Source organism: Lepidochelys kempii, chromosome 8 (genome assembly GCF_965140265.1).
Source record: "Lepidochelys kempii isolate rLepKem1 chromosome 8, rLepKem1.hap2, whole genome shotgun sequence".
In the NCBI taxonomy this organism is placed as follows: Eukaryota; Metazoa; Chordata; order Testudines; family Cheloniidae; genus Lepidochelys; species Lepidochelys kempii.
The window spans coordinates 74083825-74105365 of NC_133263.1; the positions used below are offsets into that span (position 1 = coordinate 74083825).

The window sequence follows — 21541 nt, forward strand, 5'->3', positions numbered from 1 at the left end:
TATTTTGGCTTGAATAGCTTCCCCCTGTTTGTTAGTATTAATTGTGTTGAGTGTCTAATCACTATTAACTGATGACATCAAGAAGGCTGAGGTGTTGCCTATCTTGCTTCAGTCTTTACTAAAAAGTTCTTAGTTCTACTTGCCTGCTAAGAAGGAGACCTACACTTTCCTTTGTTTTTCTCTTACTATTAATGTATTTAAAGAACCTCTTGATCACACAGAATATCAGAGTTGGACGGGACCTCAAGAGGTCATCTAGTCCAACCCCCTTCTCAAAGCAGGACTAATCCACAATTTTTGCCCCAGATCCCTAAATGGCCCCCTCAAGGATTGAACTCACAACACTGGGTTCAGCAGACCAATGCTCAAACTACTGAGCTATCCTTCTTCTTCTTGCTGCTTATTTCCCTTGCTAGGTGTAATTCATTTTGTGCCTTAGTCTTTCTGATTTTGTCCTTACATGCTTGTGTCATTTTTTGTAGTCCTCCTTAGCCATTTGTCCACATTCCCACTTTTTGTAGGATTCCGTTTTCGTTTTCAGGTCATTAAAGAGCTTCTGTTGGAGCCATATTACCTTTTACTATTCTTCCTCTTTCCTTTGCATCGCAATAGTTGGAAATTGTGCCTTTAATATTGTCTCCTTGAGAAATTGCCAGGTCTCCTGAACTTCTTTATCCCTTAGCATGCAGAGCTCATGGCTGGAACTGTTTATGGCAGACACCAGCAGTCTGGCAGTGGTTTGACTTTGTTTCAATCCCATCTCTCCAAAATCTCCCTGGGTTTCTCTCTTCTTTTCTCTTCCTGGTAAAGGTAAGGGGCACAGTCAGACTAAAAATAATAGCCCACGTGGTTAGTAAAGCCTGATTTCTTAGCATTAATCTGTATTTGGTTTATTTGTACATTGCCCAGAAGCATGCTAGGCATTTCCCACAAGTAATGGGTTTGTCAGGAGAGAAGGAGCAGCACTTTTATTACTCACAACAGCACTCAGATCAGTCTGAATATGCTCAGGCTTCTGCAAACATCTAGGTTGGCATGATCAGGGCTGTAACAGCCAAAAGCAAAACCTGGTTGCTCCCATATTTGTACCATGAGATTTTCCTTACACTACTTTCCATTATGTGCTGAGGAGGGTAGCAACCCCGAGTTGAAAAGCCCTGTGGCAGGTAGAAGGAAAAGAGCGGTGCTCTGTTTCCTGCATCTAGAGATGGCAGAAGCCCAGCTGCTCCCCCTGCACGGGTTGGGGCTCTGCAGCTTCAGCAGGGAGAATACAAAACCAGATTCTGGTTGTCCTCCACAGCATGTTCCCCTGCCTAGCCAAAGGATTTTTTCATGCATATCTGCTCTGAAGCTACAGCTTCTGGGACATCAGTAACCACCACAGCCTACCTCCCCTCCTCTCCTTCTATCTCTCTCAAAGAAGGGGAGGTGTAGACTTTGTGGAAATCATCAGAGACAGTTTGGTAGAAAAAGCAGTTTTTTTTCTTATCACCAGTACTCATTAAATGATATTAATTTTTCAGGTCTAAAAATACATTCTATCAACTGCAATATTCTGAACTATTTCTGTGAGCGTTGGTACTTCACAGCAGGTACTGAGAGGAGAATGGATTTAACAAAACCAAATCCTCAACCACATCATTGCTATCAATCTCAGGAAGGCCAATGAAGAGACTTCTCTGTTATCTGCTGACAGTTATATAATAGACTATTTAGACTTTAGTGGAATAATTAAAGACGATTCAAAGAAAAAAAAATCTTGATTTCTAACTGACATTAGTCAGTTAATGAAATCACAAAGCTGGCTCTGAGGTGTAATGAGATTTTAATAATAAATGCAATTTTTGTAAATTTGGAATGCATTAAAAGAATGTTACTTTTCATTATTGAATGTTTCCCACTAGAGTAGACAGGTGGGCTGTATTCTGCATTGATTTACAACCCTATGCAACCCTAGAATTTAGCATGGAAACTTTATAAAGAAAAATATCAAAGGATAGCTCATCTGAGAAAGAACGGTTTCTATCAGAAAGGCAAAGGATTAAGAAAACCTATGGGACAAAGTTAATTGCCCGCGCAAATAGATGCAACTCCATTGAAATGTATGGAGTTGCATCCACTTGAGCCAGAGGTGAATTTGGTCCTTTGTCTTGGCCGGGCTAAATGTTCTATTTTTATATTGGGACAAAAGAAAATATCATTTTATTATTGCACTTCAAAATTAGTTAACATTTCCCCTGATAAGTGTTACTTCTGCACTCACTGTGTATGTGTGTATATAGAAGAATATAACTCAAACTTGTAAAAATAGTCAAATCAAAAATATTAGAGAATATAAAAATATTTTAAACTGTTCTTCTAGATTAGAAACAGTCCACGCCCAATGTTTTGGAATGTGGGGAGATTATGCAAATTAATTAAATTCCACTTTAACACAATACATAGGTCAGAGAAGGAAATTCCTACTAAACATACACAATTAAAATTCTATTGGTGATAGCAAAGCTATAATTTGTAGCTCAAGGTTCCCTTCAATTATAGTTACCCAGAGAAAGAAAGAAAGAAAGAAAGAAAGAAAGAAAGAAAGAAAGAAAGAAAGAAAGAAAGAAAGAAAGAAAAGCCTGATTCTAAAATTTAAAAGCAACAGTCAAACTGCCCACATTAGAATTGCTTATAGACTGATGATTCTGGAGCCTTCTGATCTCAAGTGCTGGGACACAAAGCCCTGGGGGTAAGGGATGATATATTGTTACCTAATTATAGCAATGTGTGATGTAGATTCAGAAAAAGTATTTGTAATTTATGTTTCAATTGGCTGTACTGGGTTTGGTTCAATCTGTAATGTGTCTTTACTAGTTTCCTGTTCTTCAGACTGTAAATGAGCAACTAAGCTCTCTTCTGGTGGCCATCATAGGCCTGAAAGGATAATGTGATTAAATCATGGCTATAGGCCACCAGGAAACAAGCAAGTACTGATGTAACCAGATCTGGTGCATCAGTAAGAGGTGTTTAGCCATCTAACAACATTAACTGTGTTTTCCTCCATTCTAGCTGCAGCCCATTGGAATCATTCCAAGTCTTTTACAAAACATTACTGGAGACCAACAGACAGTGATAAATATCAGCTTGCTGAAGCAAATTCCAGGTACCAGAAAGAGTTATATCCCTCCCTAGTGTACACATAAAGGGGGGGATTTATTATTCCACACATGAGAAAAACAGATTAGTGTTGATTGTGATGATCAGGAATTCTGTTTTTATAACAACTGATTTTATCATTTCTGTTTCTGAGATGCTGACATTTTCTTTTACATTTGTCTTTTATGTTTATTCATTTAGCTGGTTATTTAAAATATATTTTTGCTAGAGGTTTGTCTTATAGGAGCAGGTTTCCTTCCCAGGTACCAGCTGCAGACAACAAAAGAAGAATCCTCTTCTACTTTAGATCATATATAGTTCAATTGGACCCAATTCTGGGTTTAAATCTGGAGTACTTCCACTGAAGTCAATAAGGTTATTCTGGATTTTTATACTGAGTGTAACGGAGCAGGCCTGTTGAGTTTAGGAACATAAGAATGGCCACACTGGGTCAGACCAAAGGTCCATCCAGCCCAGTATCCTGTCTACCAACAGTGGCCAATGCCAGGTGCCCCAGACGGAGTGAACCTAACAGGTAATGATCAAGTGATCTCTCTCCTGCCATCCATCTCCACCCTCTGACAAACAGAGCCTAGGGACACCATTCCTTACCTATCCTGGCTAATAGCCATTAATGGACTTAACCTCCGTGAATTTATCCAGTTCTCTTTTAAACCCTCTTATAGTCCTAGCCTTCATAACCTCCTCAGGCAAGGAGTTCCACAGGTTGACTGGGCGCTGAGTGAAGAAGAACTTCCTTTTATTTGTTTTAAACCTGCTACTCAATTTCATTTGGTGGCCCCTAGTTCTTATATTATGGGAACAAGTAAATAACTTTTCCTTATTCACTTTCTCCACACCACTCATGATTTTATATACCTCTAGCATATCCCCCCTTAGTCTCCTCTTTTCCAAGCTGAAAAGTCCTAGCCTCTTTAATCTCTCCTCATATGGGACCCATTCCAAACCCCCAATCATTTTAGTTGCCCTTTTCTGAACCTTTTCTAATGCCAGTATATCTTTTTTGAGATGAGGGGACCACATCCGTACACAGTATTCAAGATGTGGGCGTACCATGGATTTATATCAGGGCAATAAGATATTCTCCATCTTATTCTCTATCCCTTTTTTAATGATTCCTAACATCCCGTTTGCTTTTTTGACTGCTGCTGCACGCTGCATGGATGTCTTCAGAGAACTATCCACGATGACTCCAAGATCTTTCTCCTGATTAGTTGTAGCTAAATTAGCCCCCATCATATTGTATGTATAGTTGGGGTTATTTTTTCCAATGTGCATTACTTTATGTTTATCCACATTAAATTTCATTTGCCATTTTGTTGCCCAGTCACTTAGTTTTGCGAGATCTTTTTGAAGTTCTTCACAGTCTGCTTTGGTCTTAACTATCTTGAGCAGTTTAGTATCATCTGCACTTTGCCACCTCACTGTTTACCCCTTTCTCCAGATCATTTATGAATAAGTTGAATAGGATTGGTCCTAGGACTGACCCTTGGGGAACACCACTAGTTACCCCTCTCCATTCTGAAAATTTACCATTTATTCCTACCCTTTGTTCCCTGTCTTTTAACCAGTTCTCAGTTCATGAAAGGATCTTCCCTCTTATCCCATGACAACTTAATTTACTTAAGAGCCTTTAGTGAGGGACCTTGTCAAAGGCTTTCTGGAAATCTAAGTACACTATGTTCACTGGATCCCTCTTGTCCACATGTTTGTTGACCACCTCAAAGATCTCTAATAGATTAGTAAGACATGATCTCCGTTTACAGAAACCATGTTGACTTTTGCGCAACAATTTATTTTCTTCTATGCGTCTGACAATTTTATTCTTTACTATTGTTTCAACTAATTTGCCCGGTACTGATGTTAGACTTACCGGTCTGTAATTGCCAAGATCACCTCTAGAGCCCTTCTTAAATATTGGTGTTACATTAGCTATCTTCCAGTCATTGGGTACTGTAGCTGATTTAAAGGACAGGTTACAAACCATAGTTAATAGTTTTGCAATTTCACATTTGAGTTCTTTCAGAACTCTTGGGTGAATGCCATCTGGTCCCAGTGACTTGTTACTGTTAAGTTTCTCAATTAATTCCAAAACCTCCTCTAGTGATACTTCAATCTGTGACAATTCCTAAGATTTGTAATTTACAAAAGACAGCTGAGGTTTGGGAATCTCCCTAACATCCTCAGCTGTGAATACTGAAGCAAAGAATTCATTTAGTTTCTCTGCAATGACTTTATCGTCTTTAAGTGCTCCTTTTGTATCTCGATCATCCAGGGGCCCCACTTGTTGTTTAGCAGGCTTCCTGCTTCTGATGTACTTAAACAACATTTTGTTATTACCTTTTCTATTTATAACATTTACATTTAACAATATTGAAGATTTGTTTGATTTTGGTAGAATTTTACAAAAATATTTTACAGTTTTATAACACCTTTCATTTACAGAGACTGCAGAATGCTTACAGCAGGTTGACCACTGTACCTCATTGAAAGGTTGAGCCATAGGGCTTGAGCCTGCAAGGTGCAGAGTTCTCCCAATGTTCAGCACCTTGCAGGACTACTGGGCTCTTACGATTTGCTCCTGCTCACTTTGAAGTCAAGGGTAAAACTCCCAATAACTTCATTGGGAGCCAATCTGACCCCTGCCTACAGGGATCTTTTCATCCAGTGCTAAATTGCAGACACCCCTGCAGTGAAATGCAGTTACTGGATATTTAATTTTTATCTAACAACGTTTACGGCATAACATGGTCTCCCTGGTTTTTACCCATCCAGATAGAGGTGTCTATCCAGAAACATGACGATTAAACAAATACATTAGTTTGCAGCAGCAATCCCTTAGCACGCGCGGCTGGGAAGACCACGGGGCGGAACCGCTCCGCCCCCTCGCACTGACTGTAGCCAAAGGGCGCGGCCCGCGCGGCTAGACAGTGGCACAAGAGCCCAGACGAGGGCAAAAGCTTCATGGCGTGGATGCGCATGCTCGGATGTTTTGGACATGCGCACTAATGGCAAAGGCCCACCCGCGGCGGGCTGGTTCTGCCTCTCGCCCGCTCTCTTGGTGCCAGCAGGGCCGCGCCTGAGCAGCTCGCCCCAGCCTGCCCTCGCGCCCGGACTCCGCCTCCCGGCTCCAGTCCAGCCGCAGCTCGAACTCCCTCCCCTGCGGCTGTATCACCAGCTCCCCCCGCCCCGCTCCATTGTCCCTGCGCCATGTGACCAGCCGCGGTTACAAAGCACTTTTTCCCCTTAGTCATCGCCCTCCGGAGCCCAGAGCCCGGAGCCCAGACCGCCGCCGGCAGCGGCAGTCGCAGCCCGCTCCCGCCAGCGCACGCACGCCGCCGGCTCCTCCCGGCGCCCCCAGGCGCCCCCTCACAAGCAGCCGCTGCCGGCTCCGAGTCCTTCGGAGCCGCGGGAACCTGCCGACCCCAGCGAAGGCGACCGGCGGGCGGAGTGCGGGCTCCCATGGGGACGGACAGCGGCAGAGCCAGGATTCTCCTGGACCACGCGGCCACCCTCAACCTGCAGACGGGCAACCTGCTCAACTGGGGCCGGCTGCGCAAGAAGTGCCCGTCCACCCCCAGCGAGGAGGTGAGGGGCTGCCCCGGCCGGCCTAAAGGCACCCGGCCGCCGGCCAGGCGCGGGCTCGGGCTCGGATCGGTTGGGTGGGGAAGTGTCTGTGAAATGCCCCCCTCGCCCGCACGGAGAGGGGGGGACTGGGGTATGAAGCCGCTGTCACCCCTCTCCGTTAGGGCTTGAGGTGGGTGGCAGTCACTGGGGCAGAGCTGCTGCGAGCTGTCACTTCTGGGGAAGCGGGGGGGTGGCTCACCTTCTGTAGCTTGGGAGTCAGGGCTCTAGCCTCGGGTGGTTCAAGTCCCTTCTCTGCTTGATGCAGAGGCTGGAGGAGGGACTGGAACCTGGGCGTCCCCCATCCCAGGTGCTTAGTTACAAGCTGGTAACAGACATGTAGTGAAAATGTTCCAAAGGTTTTGAAACCTAAACCCGTCGCTGGAGAAAGGACTTGTTGCCCTCTGGACAGCTCTAATGTTTCCTAAAGTGGGGTAAATTCTGCTACCTTTCTCATACTAGTACCCTATACCTCATCAGGAGTTAATTGTTGACTGAGGAAGGAGTACTTACATGAGTAAACTAGAAGGATTTGGTTCCTCTTTACCAACCAAGGATCCAAGACTCTTGAATAAGTGGGTGAACCTCAGTGGACCTGTAGCTGCCTGAGTTAGTTTTGAGTTTGGTCTATTGTGGATATTAAAGCTTATGGTACATAAATGCTGCAAATTCTCACTGAGAGCATTGCACCCTAAGGGGCATAGTACAAGCCTCCCCCAGGAATTTGGCTTGACAGGATTTACTACAGGGAGCTACAGAGAAAGGCAGGGAGTGTTGGTGCTGAAGGCTCAGCCTTGGAGGCCATGGGCCTGCTATTGTGGAAATGTGCAGGTCCTTGGGGTCTGGCACGCAAAAGGGGTCACTCCCAGGAGATTGGTTTCAGGCTGGGAGACCAGACTCTGTGACTCCATGACAGTCCATCTACTATAAAAAAAAATTTGCTACCACGTTGTGTTCTGGTCTTGCCTGTGATGTGCCTCGTGATTGTGGTATGGAATCCTATTACAGCTCTGGTCTTTACTGATATGGATCAAAGAGTACCCAGGTCTAATATCTGTTTCAAGGAAGAAGGGTGTTAACACTTTTCTAATAAGAGCCATAGTGAGACATGGTTCTCTGGAAAGGTGCTAATGAATTTTAAAATGTGCATAAAGGGGTTCAAGTAACAATACTGGAATTCGCGTAGGGAGTAGTTTTTAATTTTTTATATTTTTGGCTATAAAGTAAATAGGGCCATTTGTGCCATGCACATTATAAGAAGATGCAATAGTGCACAGTATTATGATGGTGATAGCTCTTAGGAAACTTTGATGTGTGTTTTAGTCTTGAGACGCCTCTTAATATTACAATCATTGTCCTCTTTGAAGACTAGAAGCTTATGACAGTTGTTAAAATTTTGAACACACTTCAGACTGTCTCTCCATGACTATTACCTTTGGTAGTATGTATTTGGCACTAAATTAATCCCATTAGATTACTGTGGGAGTGCCACGCTTTAGAGGTGGTGTTCATATTGCTATGGGTTTCAGATCTTATCCATGCTATGAAATACATGAAAATTATCTGAGCATTATCACAAGAAATAGTAGTGGTAGCAGCTATCTAGCAATTTGAGAATTGTTCAGTAACTACAAGGATTGTGATTTTTAGAATAGTTATATGAAAGCAACATTGGCAACTTAATTGAGCTACAGTTTTATTTTTCATAACTATTAAGATGAGATACGAGTAGACTTATAGGTAAATGCTGAAAAGGGTGCCTGGCTGGCACAGAATGTGGGTAATGAGATTATGAAACATTTTGTTTTTAAAGTTACTGGCTCTAATTGAGTTGCTGAATGACAGCTGTTCAGTGGCCTATATGTATTGAGTCTGAGGTCTCAGACCAATTCCTAGTGGATAAGTTTCTGCATCACAGCTGGCATGCTTAGTCTCAGTAGAAAGCTCAAGAACTGAGTTTATCTCTATGCTCATTATCTTCTCATTTCAGAAGTGATTCCTCCAGAAAAGAAATTGGCTGGGGGCGGAGTTTGAATAGCTTGGGAATCAGCAACCTTTGGCACGCGGCCTGCCAGGGTAAACTCCCTGGCGGGCTGGGCTGGTTTGTTTACCTGCTGTGTCTGCAGGTTCGGCTGATTGCAGCTCCCACTGGCCGTGGTTTGCTGCTCCAGGCCAATGTGGGCTGTGGGACGCAGCAGCCAGCACATCCCTCGGCCTGCACCGCTTCCCGCAGCCCCCATTGGCCTGGAGTAGTGAATTGCAGCCAGTGGGAGCTGCGATCAGCCGAACCTGCAGATGCGGCAGGTAAATAAAGTGGCCTGGCCTACCAGAAAGCTTACCCTGGCGGGCCACATGCCAAAGGTTACTGATCTCTGGTATAGCTGCTGGCCCGGTTGTGCCTTGTATGTGGAAAAATGGACTTTTGTCTTCAGGCCTGTCAGTCTAGTCTGCCTTTCATGAGCCAACAAAATATTTAAAAAGTATAAGTATTAAGTGGGAAGTATACCAGTACTGCAAAAATGCATATGGTCTGAAACTCTGGAACTGAAATAAGAACACAGAGTGATTGATGAAAATAAGGAATTAATATTGGTTGAAAGGGAAAGACTCAAGAAATCACAGGTTAGTTTTAACATGCAAGCCCAGGTAAAGCTGAACTGACACCAAAAAAGGGGACCCAGTTCATTGAAGTTGTAAACTAACGTTGGTATTGGGCCAACTTAAGCCCAAGATTTGTCTTTTATAAATAACATTTTACATAACCTGTGGTTAATATAAAGGTTACCAATAATTCCTGAGAGAGAAAATATTTTAACTTTTGTTTATAAGAATTAACTGTTCTCGGTGACTGTTAATGTTGATTGAAATCCAATAAATAAAGTGTGGAAAATTAAGTTAAATTTTAACAATGCTACTTTAATGTTCTAAGGTGCTTTTTGATTCAGATAAGAATTTGACCAAGATTTTTACAAAACGTGAGCCTCAAGTTATGAGCTGAGGAGCCCAACTTTAAAGAACCCACTTACAAAAGTGATAGCCAAAGTAAACAAACACGCTATATTATTTGAAGAAAATGTTTTTTCTTATTCCCAATTTTATTTGGCGGATGTGAGAAGATGGAAGAGTTGTTAACGAACAATATATAATATACACCTGGAGCAGTACGTTTTCTTCACCCTGAAGGAAATGGATCCTGGGTCACACCCCCTGAGTTGTGCCCGAACAGTCTCAATGCAGCCTCACTTCTTTTGTAATCACCCAGAGGCATTAATTCCTGTCTTTTGAGACTTTTGTGCAGTCTACCTGGTGCAGAATTTTTATCCTTTCTTTACTATTTCAGATGGTTATAAAACAATCTTTAGACTCTAACATTCACAAATATTCTTGTCTCTTATAATAAATTTTTACATTTGTGGATAACCACTTATACATTTGGGGCCTGTGTCAGAATTATTATTTACGCAGGGTATTACCACAACAGTGATTTAACCATAAATTCCTTTATTAAATCCAAAGGACAAATGGTATTTATACAATTGCTCTAAACATGCCTAAAAAAGCCTAAATAATAAGCAATTTGCTACATGCAAACAGTAACATCACTTACAAGTATTTAATGAAATTACTTACAAACAGGCTAAGCCCAGGGGTTCTTAGACCCGTATTGGTTGGCTTCAGCTTGGTCTGGCAGGTATTAGCAATTAACCCTTTAAGAGTTTGCTTTTTATACCCTTCAACAAACAAGTGAAGTACTTGCCAATTATTGGACCTTTGCTAAGGTCAGATGAAGCAGTTTTTTATAATACATGAAACCAATTTATTGCACCTGGTACCCAGTCAACCATGTTTTATTTCTGTTACTTCAGCCCAAACCTTAAATAAGTTAACACACTATAAGTTTTAACACCACAATTTTCTCATGATGGCTTTCTATTTGGTCACATGCTTTAGGCCTCTTGCTCATGCTAATATCCCAACTCAATTTAAAATCATCATTCATCCAAATCTAATGTGGGCCTGTTTTCTTACAGCCTGGCTATTCAAGCTTGCAACTGTTGGTAAGATTGGGCCCTTTGTGTTCGAGTAAGTTGTCCTTAGCGACAGCAAGAAAATTGTTCATAGGATGATAGTAAATGTATGAGTATCCATACAGATTTAAAAATAACCTAAAAAGAAAAATAGGGCAGTGGCTTATAAATCAGTTGTGTACTGTACATGTCCAAGTACTGTCTTTCCAGCTCTCCACAGAATAACTGGCCTCATAGAACATTCTTGTTTAGTAATATGTTTACTAAAGCAAAGCCTGCAGTATAAAATAATGTGTAGTAATAATATAATACAGGGGCAGGCAAAGTTTTTGGCCTGAGGGCCACATTGGTTTCCAAATTTTGTATGGAAGTCTGGTTAGGGGAGGCCCCTATCCGCGCCCCCCCTCCTCTTATGGACCCCCTGTGACTCCTGTCCCATCTAACCCCCCCCTTCTTCCTGACCGTCCCCATAATCCCTGCCCCTGACTGCTCCCTGGGACCCCCGCCCCCATTCAACCCCCCTGTTCCCTACCCTCTGACAGCCCCGACCCCTATCCATACCCCTGACCAGCACCCCGAACTCCCGGTCCTCTATCCAACCCCCCCCCCCCCGCCCCCTTACCGTGCTGCCTGGAGCACCGGTGGCTGGCGACGCTACAACCGCGCCACCCAGAACACCAGGACAGGCAGCCGTGCTGGCCGGCTGGAGCCAACCATGCCACCGCCCAGCACAGAACTGGCGGCGCGGTGAGTTGAGGCTGCGGGGGAGGGGGAATGGCAGGGGAGGGGCTGGGGGATAGCCAGCTGGGCAGGAGGGTCCCGCGGGCCATAGTTTGCCCACCTCTGATATAATATGATCCGTGTAGTTGTGTGATCACTATCCTAGTCAGTTTAATGCTGCATCTGTGATCTCAGGGAAAGTGTTACTGAAAGGTAGGATCCTAATTCTAGTCTCTTTGATGACAGATGATCTAGGAGCACTGGCAGTATTAAAAAAAAAAAAATGCAGTTAGTAAATGCTAGAAGAGAGGAAAAACATTTCCTGTGTGGAAATGGACACCTAATGAATGGTTTATGACTGATCTTGATGCTCTGATTCCAGCATTGCAATATAGTGCTCTTCTAATGTCTGATTAAATTGTTACCTTAGACAAGATTTTTATTGTCTTAGAGGAAGATACTCTTTCTTTGCTGAAAGACTGAGATTTCAGAAGTGCTTTTAGGTTAAGGCAGCACTGACCTGAAAAGTTTATGAAGTGCAGTACCCTCCACTACTGACCAACTCTTGGTAAAAGAGGAGTGAGACTAGCACATGTAAGCAGAACCAAACTAACTTGTACAAGCGACCAACAGAACTTTGAAGTAAAAATCTTTTCTGTGCCTTTGTGGATAGCATCCTTGGCCCTTTTCTCTCAATCAGCTCCTCTAACTTTCATATAAACATGTTTTGCCTGTGCAATTGTAGCATAACTCTTAAATATGAATTAATAATATAATGTTGTTTTATAGCTACGTGACTGCATTCAAAAAACGCTGAATGAATGGAGCTCAAAGATCAGCCTCGATCTAAACCAGGTGAGGGGTCTATCGTTTCTTTGCAAATAGAATTTAACTAATCAAATATTTTCCCTTTGTCACAACATAGCTCAGTGGTTTGAGCATTGGCCTGCCAAACCCAGGGTTGTGAGTTCAATCCTTGAGGGGGCCATTTAGGGAACTGGGGCAAAAATTGGGGATTGGTCCTGCTTTGAGCAGGGGGTTGGACTAGATGACCTCCTGAGGTCCCTTCCAACCCTGATATTCTATTCTACGAACTTGGTTCAGTACTTGTGAAATTAAATAAGTTACTGGAAAGACAAATATTGCTTTTGATAGTTTAATCTATGTTGTTCTACAGAAGTAAGACTTAATCAGCATAAAGTCCTGGCTAACAAACAAGATTTGTCATTACATACAAATCTCAGATAGTACAGCTCATCTTGAAAATTAATTGCGGCATATGCAAACATGGTGGAGTTTGAGTTATAGATCTATTTTGTGAGGTCATGCAGACTAAACAGTTGGGCCTGGCCACTGTTTGTAAGGGAGTTCTCTCTAAGTGAAATGTTAGAATAATACAGGATGAGTTGCTGATGATTCAGAAGTGACACTTTTCGTTTGAGGTGCCAACTTTCAGATAACACATGAAACTAAGATCCTGACCACTTGACGATATTGAAGATCCTGTGGCTTTTTGTATGGTCACATTTCAATATTAGAGCCCACCTACTAAAATTTGGAAATAAAAAAGATAAAATGATATTGCATGTTTTGTTTTGATCCATGAATCATGTTAGGATACACTTTTATTTACAAAAAAGTTCCCTGCAGTTTTTTAACAAAGATTACTCTGAGTTTCGGATAGAACTAGGGATAAAATCTCTTTTCTCGCTAATGATACCGTCTTGCACCTTCCTACATTTCCTGGTGCACACACTCCTAGTTTTCTCTTCCTCCTGCCCATTCTCAAGTAGATGTGGAGCAATGAATTGCATTGAAAAGAAATATTTGTGATTAATTATATTTTTGTCATTTTTCATAACTGAAGGTGTCAGCCTCATCAGAGGCTAGGGCATGGAACTGTCTAGTTCATCAAAGCTCGCAAAGAGTTCCTTTCTCTCTCAAAATAGCTGTCATTTCCCATTGCTTTCAGTGAGAGTAGAGACAAGCTGTACTTATGTTAGTGGCCTGTACTGTCCGGAGGCAGTGAAACTCTGTCCCGTGGAGAACGATGAGAGAGAGATGGTTTTATCAAAATGGCCATCAACTGAGAGCAGCTTTGGATACAGTCCCATTTAGAACAATGGGAAATAGCAGCCATTTTGAAAGAGAGCAATTTGTCAAATTCTCCAAAAGAACATTATCCATCCTGTGCTGAAGGAGAAACTTTCAGTTATGAAGTATAACTGGAGGGACAAAATGAATCCCCCTATTCCTTTCTTCAAATGTAGTTGATATATTAGGTTTCAGTAAGTTTTTTGGAACCTCAAAAGTACCTCTGTATTTGAGGGCAGAGACAAACCTGGTCATGTAACTCTGGCTTGGTCTACATTTAAGTTGGGTTGACCCAGCAATGGCAACCTAACCTCCAGGGCAGATGTGGCTGTACTGATGGAAGAATTTTTCTGTCAACTTAGCTACCACCATTCAGAGAGAGGGATTACCTACAGCAATGGAAAAAAGTAGTGGTTCTCAATCTGTTTACCATTGTGGGCCACGTCCAATACTACCTGTATGGCCCTGAGGACGTTGCATGAGCTGCAGCTGTGTGCTGATTGGGCCGCAAGTGGCCCATGGGCTACGTACAGGTTGAAAATCACTGGAAAAAATCCATTCAGTTGCTACAGAAAACATCTACATAAAGGTGCTACAACAGAACACCTGCAGTGCTGCAGCAGTGCTGCTGAAGTGCCTGTACTGTAGATGTGGCCTTTCTCTTACCTGTTACCTGCTCCTTCTCTGCTCTGGCGTTGGAGTAGGCTGGGCCCCTCTAAAGTGTGGAAGGACTAGGTTACTTCCTTTATAGTGTTTTATGCTTTTTTTTTTTTTTTTTGATCCTGGTATAAGGCTTTTGTTGTAACAGTTAATGAATTCTTCAGAGGATTATTAACTCTCTAATATTGACAAACTGCTCCTAAATGTTATGTATTTTCTGCAGGAAATGCCAGATGTCCTGGAATGTATTGTAGATCAAGCAATGGAGAAGATAAATCCTGAAGAAAGGGAAGAATTGAAAGTGTCAGGTAAGGAATGAAAAAATGTACTCTTGCTTTGCAGAATATACTTTACATTTAGGGAACTTAAAAGAACTAAATAGTTTGCTCTGGCTAGCAGGCTTGTTCACTTGGGTTTGATAGCAGGATCTGTTCAGTGGGAGCAGGGCTTGTGACTTAAGTTTCTTCATTAATATTTAATTAAATAGGGAAGGGTGTTTTGGGGATGGGAAGAGGAGGAAAAGAGGAGAGAGGAAAAAAAATCTGCAAAAGGACATACTGAGTAACCTGATGAGACAGCATGGTTGAGAGTACGTCTGCACAGGATAAAAAAAACAATGAGTGGCCCAGGTCCGCTGACTTGGGCTTGTGGAGCTTAGGTTCTGGGTGTGAAAAATTGCTGTGTAGAGGTTCAGGCTCGGACTGGAGCCCAAGCTCTGGGGCTCTGAGAGGATGGAGGATCCCAAAGCTTGGGCTCCTGCCCAACATCTGCACAGCAATGTTTAGCCCCCTGAGCTCAAGCCCTGTGAGTGACCCAGGCCAGCTGCAGCCATGCTCCAGGGGTTTTTATCCCCATGTAGATATACAGTGAGATTCAAAATACTAGAGTTCCATTCCCATCTTTTTGATTCACTTTGGACAAGTCATTTGATTTCTCTGTCTCAGGCCAGGCCATGTCGACTTGGGCAAACTGTACTGATTTAACAAAATTGGTTTAGAAATGCATTTAGCTAAATGGGTGCAACTTCCTGCTAAACATTCTTAGGCTGGTGAGATTAGCATTCATGTAACTAAATTGATATAGGGTATGTGGGATAGAACTCCTCCAACAATCCTTAGCAGCTGGAACAGTCTTTGGGTCTGTTGCAGCAAGGGGCTGGTGTACATGTAGCTTGAGCAGCAGTTGAACTAAATTCTTAGGCCTGGTCTGTGCTAGGAAGTTAGGTTGGTATAACTGTGTTACTCAGGGGGTGTGAAAAATTCACACCTTTGAATGATACAGTACAGACAGTGCTAGGTCAATGGGAGAATTCTGCCTCTTGGGGAGTACCTACTCTGATGGGAAATCTCCACCTTTCCCCACCTAGGTGGTGTAGTTAACCTCTTCACTGAGGAGCTGAAGAGGTTTATATGTAGACATACTCTTAGTTTTTAACGAACTGAGGCTTGGTCTAGCCTACAGAGTTAGGGCGACATAAGGCAGCTTATGTTTACCTAATTATGTCAGTGTCTATGCTAGAATGCTGCTTCTGCTGTAATAAGTGGCCTGCTACACTGACATAATAACTTCACCTCTGCAAGAGGTGTAGCACTTACGTGGATGTAGTTAGGATGACGCAGTGTCCCTGTAGAGACTGCGTCACTCACATTGCTGTCATTCTTGTCAGGTTCATGGCTGCTATTGTCTCTACTTTGCAAGGGGGGAGAGGCTCACAGCTGGTTCCCTGAAATTGGCAATAATATTAATTTCACTTCTCCTAGGCTCCCTTGTTGTGAATTTGAGCCTGGTACCAGGCTCACAACTGCCTCTCCTCCAGCTATTAGTCCAGTGCCAGACTCACAGCTGGATCCTGACCTCAGACTGACAGATTGAACTGTGAGCCCAGCCTAGTTGATCAATTTCAAAGCAGGAGGCCTATCAGCAGTGAAATTGACATTCTTGTTAATTTCAGGGCTCCAGCTTTGAGTTCCTGCTCCTTTGATCTAAGGCAGCCATGAAATTGGCAATAATGTAAATTTCACTTGTGGCAGGCACCATGCTGTGAAATTGCACCTCTGCCAGGGTCACAGCGCTGGCTGTTACCTCAGGGTAGGTGGGTGCTCCAGCTATGAACCCCACACTCAGCTGTCAGTGTCCTACAATGCCCCACTTCAGTCAGTGCAGGTGCTCCTGGTAAGGATGCACACCACCGGCAGAAGGAGGGTAGTGTGGACACCAACCTAATAAGCTGACCTAATTTTTGTAGTGTCGACAAGCACTAAGCTAAATCAGCGTAAGGCACTCTTAGACCAGTTTGAGAGCCCACACCAGTGAGTTGCAGTTTCTAAATGGATTTAGTTAAATTGGTGCTCAAACTGAATAAGCTAGTTCTTAAGGAAGCTTTGAGGCTTCCCTACATTGCACTGGGGATAAAGTGGCTCCTGGCATCTCTGAGGATTGTTGGGGAGCATAACAGTGGCATAAAGGCTTCTGTTCCTAGCTTCGCTAGACCCAAGGTTCTGTCTGTATCTCTTTTTTTTTAAGTGTGTGAGTGTACATAATATTTATATTGATAACCTCATGGGCAGTCCAAGGATAAATCTTCAGATAGTTATAGAAAGAACCCATGTGCTGTTGTTACAAGCAGAATATCCATAAATGTTACCCGTTGGTGCCTGATAAGCCAAATGACAGCAGTACAAAGTTTCATATCTTTATTTAAGATGAGTCAGAATTTGTCTGCTGTTCACTGAAAAGACCTGCATTAACATGTTTAGATACTCTGTACAGCTTTTAATTACTCCACCTTCCCCAAGCAGATTTTAAATGCTTTTTTGCAAACCTTTGCCTCCTTTTTCCTTTAACATTAGGGTTGTCCAAAAAATAACTAATAAATCCTGTAATTAATGAATAACACTGGAGGCACAATTCTATTATAATGATCTATCCAGTGGAATACGATGAATTTGAAGGGAGGAAGGTCAAACTATAGAGATGTTAAATTTTGAGCCTCAGTAAGTTGGGGAGGGAGGTCTGTTGGTTCTATGAGGTTAACTGTTTTAAAAACAAACTTGTCATTATCATTGTTGCTTAAAGTACCAAAACACTTACATCTCTGTTTCACCTGTGCAAGAGACTACCCTTATTAGGTAACCTCCTGTCTTAGGAGACTTCTGAAGATATCTCAGAAACATATTAACTACAGTTCTGTTTCACCTTTTAGAACACCACTTTTAAACATCTTTCAATTCCTTAAGAAGCTAACATGTGTCCTAAGTACTCTTTATTAGTTCTTGCCAAAATGTAAGATTGATACAATGCTAGTACATAGCTGGAAATGTAACTGCTCTGTGCGTTTTACTGTATATTCTCTAACAGCTGGAGCTGGTTTTAGTTATTAACTCACATTTCTTTGGTGTGCAGCAAAACTGTTCATCGCAGGATCAAACTCTTCTTCAATCAGAGATGCAGTTGATATGGGTAAGTGCAAAACTGAAATTGTGTGCAACGCTTTCTACTTTCTGATTGTTACAAAAATTCTTCAATTTGTAATACTTGGGTTTTAGGTTGTCTTCCTCTGTGCTGAAGAGGGGAATTTTACATTGCCTTGATTTATTCTGCAATTTCTCTACCAATTGTAATACTCTTAAGGTGATTGGGGGGGGCACTGGATGTAGGGGTGAGACTCAGTGCGGTGGGGGTTCAGGTACTGGGGGCTCAGTGGTGTGGAAGGGTGAGCCTCTCAAAATGGCCAAAATTACTAAATTAAGGTCTAATTTATATGTTGGTTCAGTTCATAGTAATAGATTAAATATAATATAGACTCTTAGATCCCGAAATTTCAACTGGATCAGTGTGCGCAGCCCCTTGTTCTGGTAGGTACAAGAGCCCACCTTTGTGGATCTAATTGTAGGAGTAAAGTCTTCTTTTACCAAATTAATTAAAAAAACCAAAACTGTTTGGCATAAGGTGTGTAATTAGTTCTGTTTTCTGATGCTGAGGTGATTTTTGAAACAGTAAATGTTCTCCAATTTTAATTTGTTCTCTGCCTGCTTCTGAACACTGTAGAAACTGCAGTATTGATATCTCACATTCTATATGATGCTTGTTTCAGCAGTGTAACATTAATGCTGCAACAGCAAATTAAAAATATTTATTTTATTAAAAGCTAATGTAATGCTAATAATAGGTGTTATATTGACAGTATCTGTCTGAAGTTTTGTTCCTCCAAAGAGGAGCTAAGCATGTACCACAAATTCTTAAAGGAAGTAAGTAAGAACACTGACCTTTTTACCACCTTGAAAGTTCATTGGGTTTGAAGGATTCCTGAGGGTCAGAAAATGTCTGTTCTCTTGTCTTTTGATTCTTAAAATGTATTTGACAAATGTGTGTGAAAATCCTGGAATCGCTTGTAAAAGCATTAAAGGGGTTAGAGATCAGGTATAGATGAAAATTACAAATCAGAAATGGATTGAGTAAAGAACAGATATACTACTTCCGTTACAGTATTCTTGTCAGTTGCCCCCTTCCAGTCACTTATGTAAATGAGATTTCAAAGTCACTTTCAGTTTTAATATAGTTTTTTTATATTTCGACTATTGACAGATTCTGCTCTGCTAATGTACAAAGCAAACTAGAATAATGTACATAATGAATCTAATTCAAATTACACCTTTCCTGTTGGACCATGTCCTCTTCCAAATCTATCTTAATTTGGGCAAGTCAGCAGAGGGTGGAAAGATGTCACTTTGAGGGTACATCTACACTGAGTTAGGGGTGTGATTCCTAACTCATGTAGATATGCTTGTGCTAGCTCTCTTTGAGCTAGCATGGTCAAAATAGTAGTGTAACTGCAAAGCACGGGCAGCAGTGAGGATTGTCACAAGCTATATGTGCTGAGTACATACCCCAGGGTTCAAGCAGGTTTGTACGCGGCACGGCTAGCCGTGCCGCTGCCCATGCTACTACACTACTATTTTTAGCATGTGTTCGATGGGAGCTAGCGTAAATATGTCTACATGAGCTGAGAATCACACCCATAGCTCATAGTGTAGACGTATGCTGATAGCATGCCAGATGACCATGAGTTTGTTAGCAACAAAAGGAAAATGAGATTTACCTTTGTGCCTCATTTCACTATGTATATGTTTCAATTCACTATGTAATTTATAAGACTTTCAGATATGCACTTAACACATAATTCAGGGAGATGCGTGGGTGGCCTACCAGTTTACGTTGATTTAATTTCATTCATGTTTATCTCAGAAGCCTCTCATAACTTGGATAACCTTTACAACCTTTATGATGTCCCAAACTTTGCCACAATCTTACTTATCACAATCATGTTAAGTCCAGATCCATTCTGTTCAGTATTGGTTTTCAATTAACTCCTGAGTCACAGTGGCATGTGAATAGCCCTTCTCAGTGTTTCTTCATGGTCCTTTACCAGTGCTTGGGCAACTGTGGAGGGGGAGGTTATAGACTAGAACAAGAGGTCAAGAATGCAACCATTAATGAGGATGATATAAATCAGCCAATCTTGATGTAAAATCAAAGATGTTAATATCAAAAAAGGAATAGAGAGCTACAGACTCTGTTCAAGAAGTTGTTTTTCACCACAAGATTGTATCTGAAATTCAGTTTTCAGCTCTGTATTTGATTCTTAACTGAATTTCTTTATCTAGCTACTGTCCTTGGGTACAAAGATTCTTTGAAACTCTCAAATGGTGATTCAGAAATGAAAGTGGCGTAAAGCTGAGTTTTTGAAAGATATCTTGTCATGCTTATTGTTTATCATCTTATCTCAGATTGATTTTTTTTCTTTTCTTTTTTTCCACAGCATGTTCTGCCCTTGGGGTTACCCAATTAGATTCTGTGATCATTGCTCCACCTCCTATTGAAGATGGAATTAATCTTTCTTTGGAGTATTTACAGCCTTACTGGGGAGAACTTGAGAACTTAGTTCAACACAAAAAGATTGTTGCCATAGGTACCTCTGATCTAGATAAAACACTGTTAGAGCAACTGTACCTGTGGTCACAGGTAAGGACAGACTATTCAACCATAGTAACTCTGAGGCGTGGTTTTTACTATTGTTTCCTTGGTATGCCACATATCCAGTTAAACAATAGAAAAATGACTTTCATTTTAAAATTAAGATACTGATTACGCTAATCTGTTTGTCAAAGATATATTGGAAAGCAAAGGATTTGAGTTTTGAAGATTTTTGTAATTGATTACAAATTAGAAGTGTAAATAGTGCTATTTTTTAATTAAAACTCTTCAATTTTAATCCAATTTTTAAAAAAGAAATCACCTTACTCCTGAGGCAATTCTGCACCAAAAAAAATTCTGCACCCAATATTTTAAAATTCTGCATATTTTATTGGTCAATAAATAAATGTGGAGGCTCCAGCATGGCAATGGGGAGCAGGGAGGTGGGAGATCACACTGCAGCAGTCTCTCCACCCCTCCCCCACACCCCCCAAACATGGACTCAGCGGTGAGGCTGCACCCGACCCTAATACAGCACATGAGCCAGGCCTGGCCCGGAAACACCCCAGGGCCCTGCCCCTCCAGGCCACGCACACCAAGATAGCATGGTGTGAGTGCAGGGGTGGGGCTTAGGGAGGGTCCGGGTACGGGGGGGGGGGGTTCTGGATGAATTGGGGGTAGGGTGCAGCGGGAGGTGATGGGGGGGCACTGGATGCAGGGGTGAGACAGTGCAGTGGGGGTTCAGGTACTGGGGGCTCAGTGGTGTGGAGGGGTGAGGCTCGGCAGAAGAGTCTGGGTATAGGGTGGTCTGGATGCATGGGGGTTGGGCAGGCGGGGAAGCAGCTCCCTGTACAGTGACCCCTCACCCCGTGGCTGAGGAGTAATGGGGACAGGAAGCGGGGGTAGGGTGGGTGGAGCTTCCTGGCTCCGGGGGAGGTTTCTGGGGGTCGGTCTGACTCAGCCTTGCAGGGAAAGAGGAAGGTCCCATCCTGCCCAGCCCAGCAGAGACTGGCAGCTGAGCCGCTAGCACGGTAGGAGCCACTGGACAGGGCGTCCCCAGCCGCCTCCCCTTCCTTCCCCCCCACTCCTCTGCAGTGATTTACCTTTATTGGCGGCTGCTCTAGGAACTTGAAATGATGTGCCCGTGCTGCTAGGGAGGGGCACGTGACCACTCCTGCAGCTTCCCTTTGCTTTTCTGTCAGCGGGCATTTTTCTGTGGGGAAGTAAAGAAATCTGCAGGGGACGTGAATTCTGCATGTGTGCAGTGGCACAGATTTCTCCCA

The 21541-nt window shown here is 42.5% G+C and overlaps 1 protein-coding gene and 1 long non-coding RNA gene across 2 annotated transcripts in view; one reads left to right on the plus strand and one right to left on the minus strand.

The window, feature by feature from the left end:
• LOC140916068 (uncharacterized) lies at positions 1-7029 on the minus strand. Its single transcript, XR_012160409.1, has 2 exons — positions 6986-7029; positions 1-801 (listed from the first exon to the last, which is right to left on the minus strand). It is a non-coding gene; the product is annotated as an uncharacterized lncRNA (long non-coding RNA).
• Positions 6247-21541, plus strand: part of GCLM (glutamate-cysteine ligase modifier subunit) — a 24702-nt gene continuing 9407 nt past the window's right edge. Inside the window, exons 1-5 of the mRNA XM_073357016.1 lie at positions 6247-6747; positions 12321-12386; positions 14509-14593; positions 17688-17744; positions 20104-20306. Coding sequence (XP_073213117.1) covers positions 6622-6747; positions 12321-12386; positions 14509-14593; positions 17688-17744; positions 20104-20306 — 537 coding nt within the window. The 5' untranslated portion in view covers positions 6247-6621. The remainder of the gene's footprint in view (positions 6748-12320; positions 12387-14508; positions 14594-17687; positions 17745-20103; positions 20307-21541) is intronic.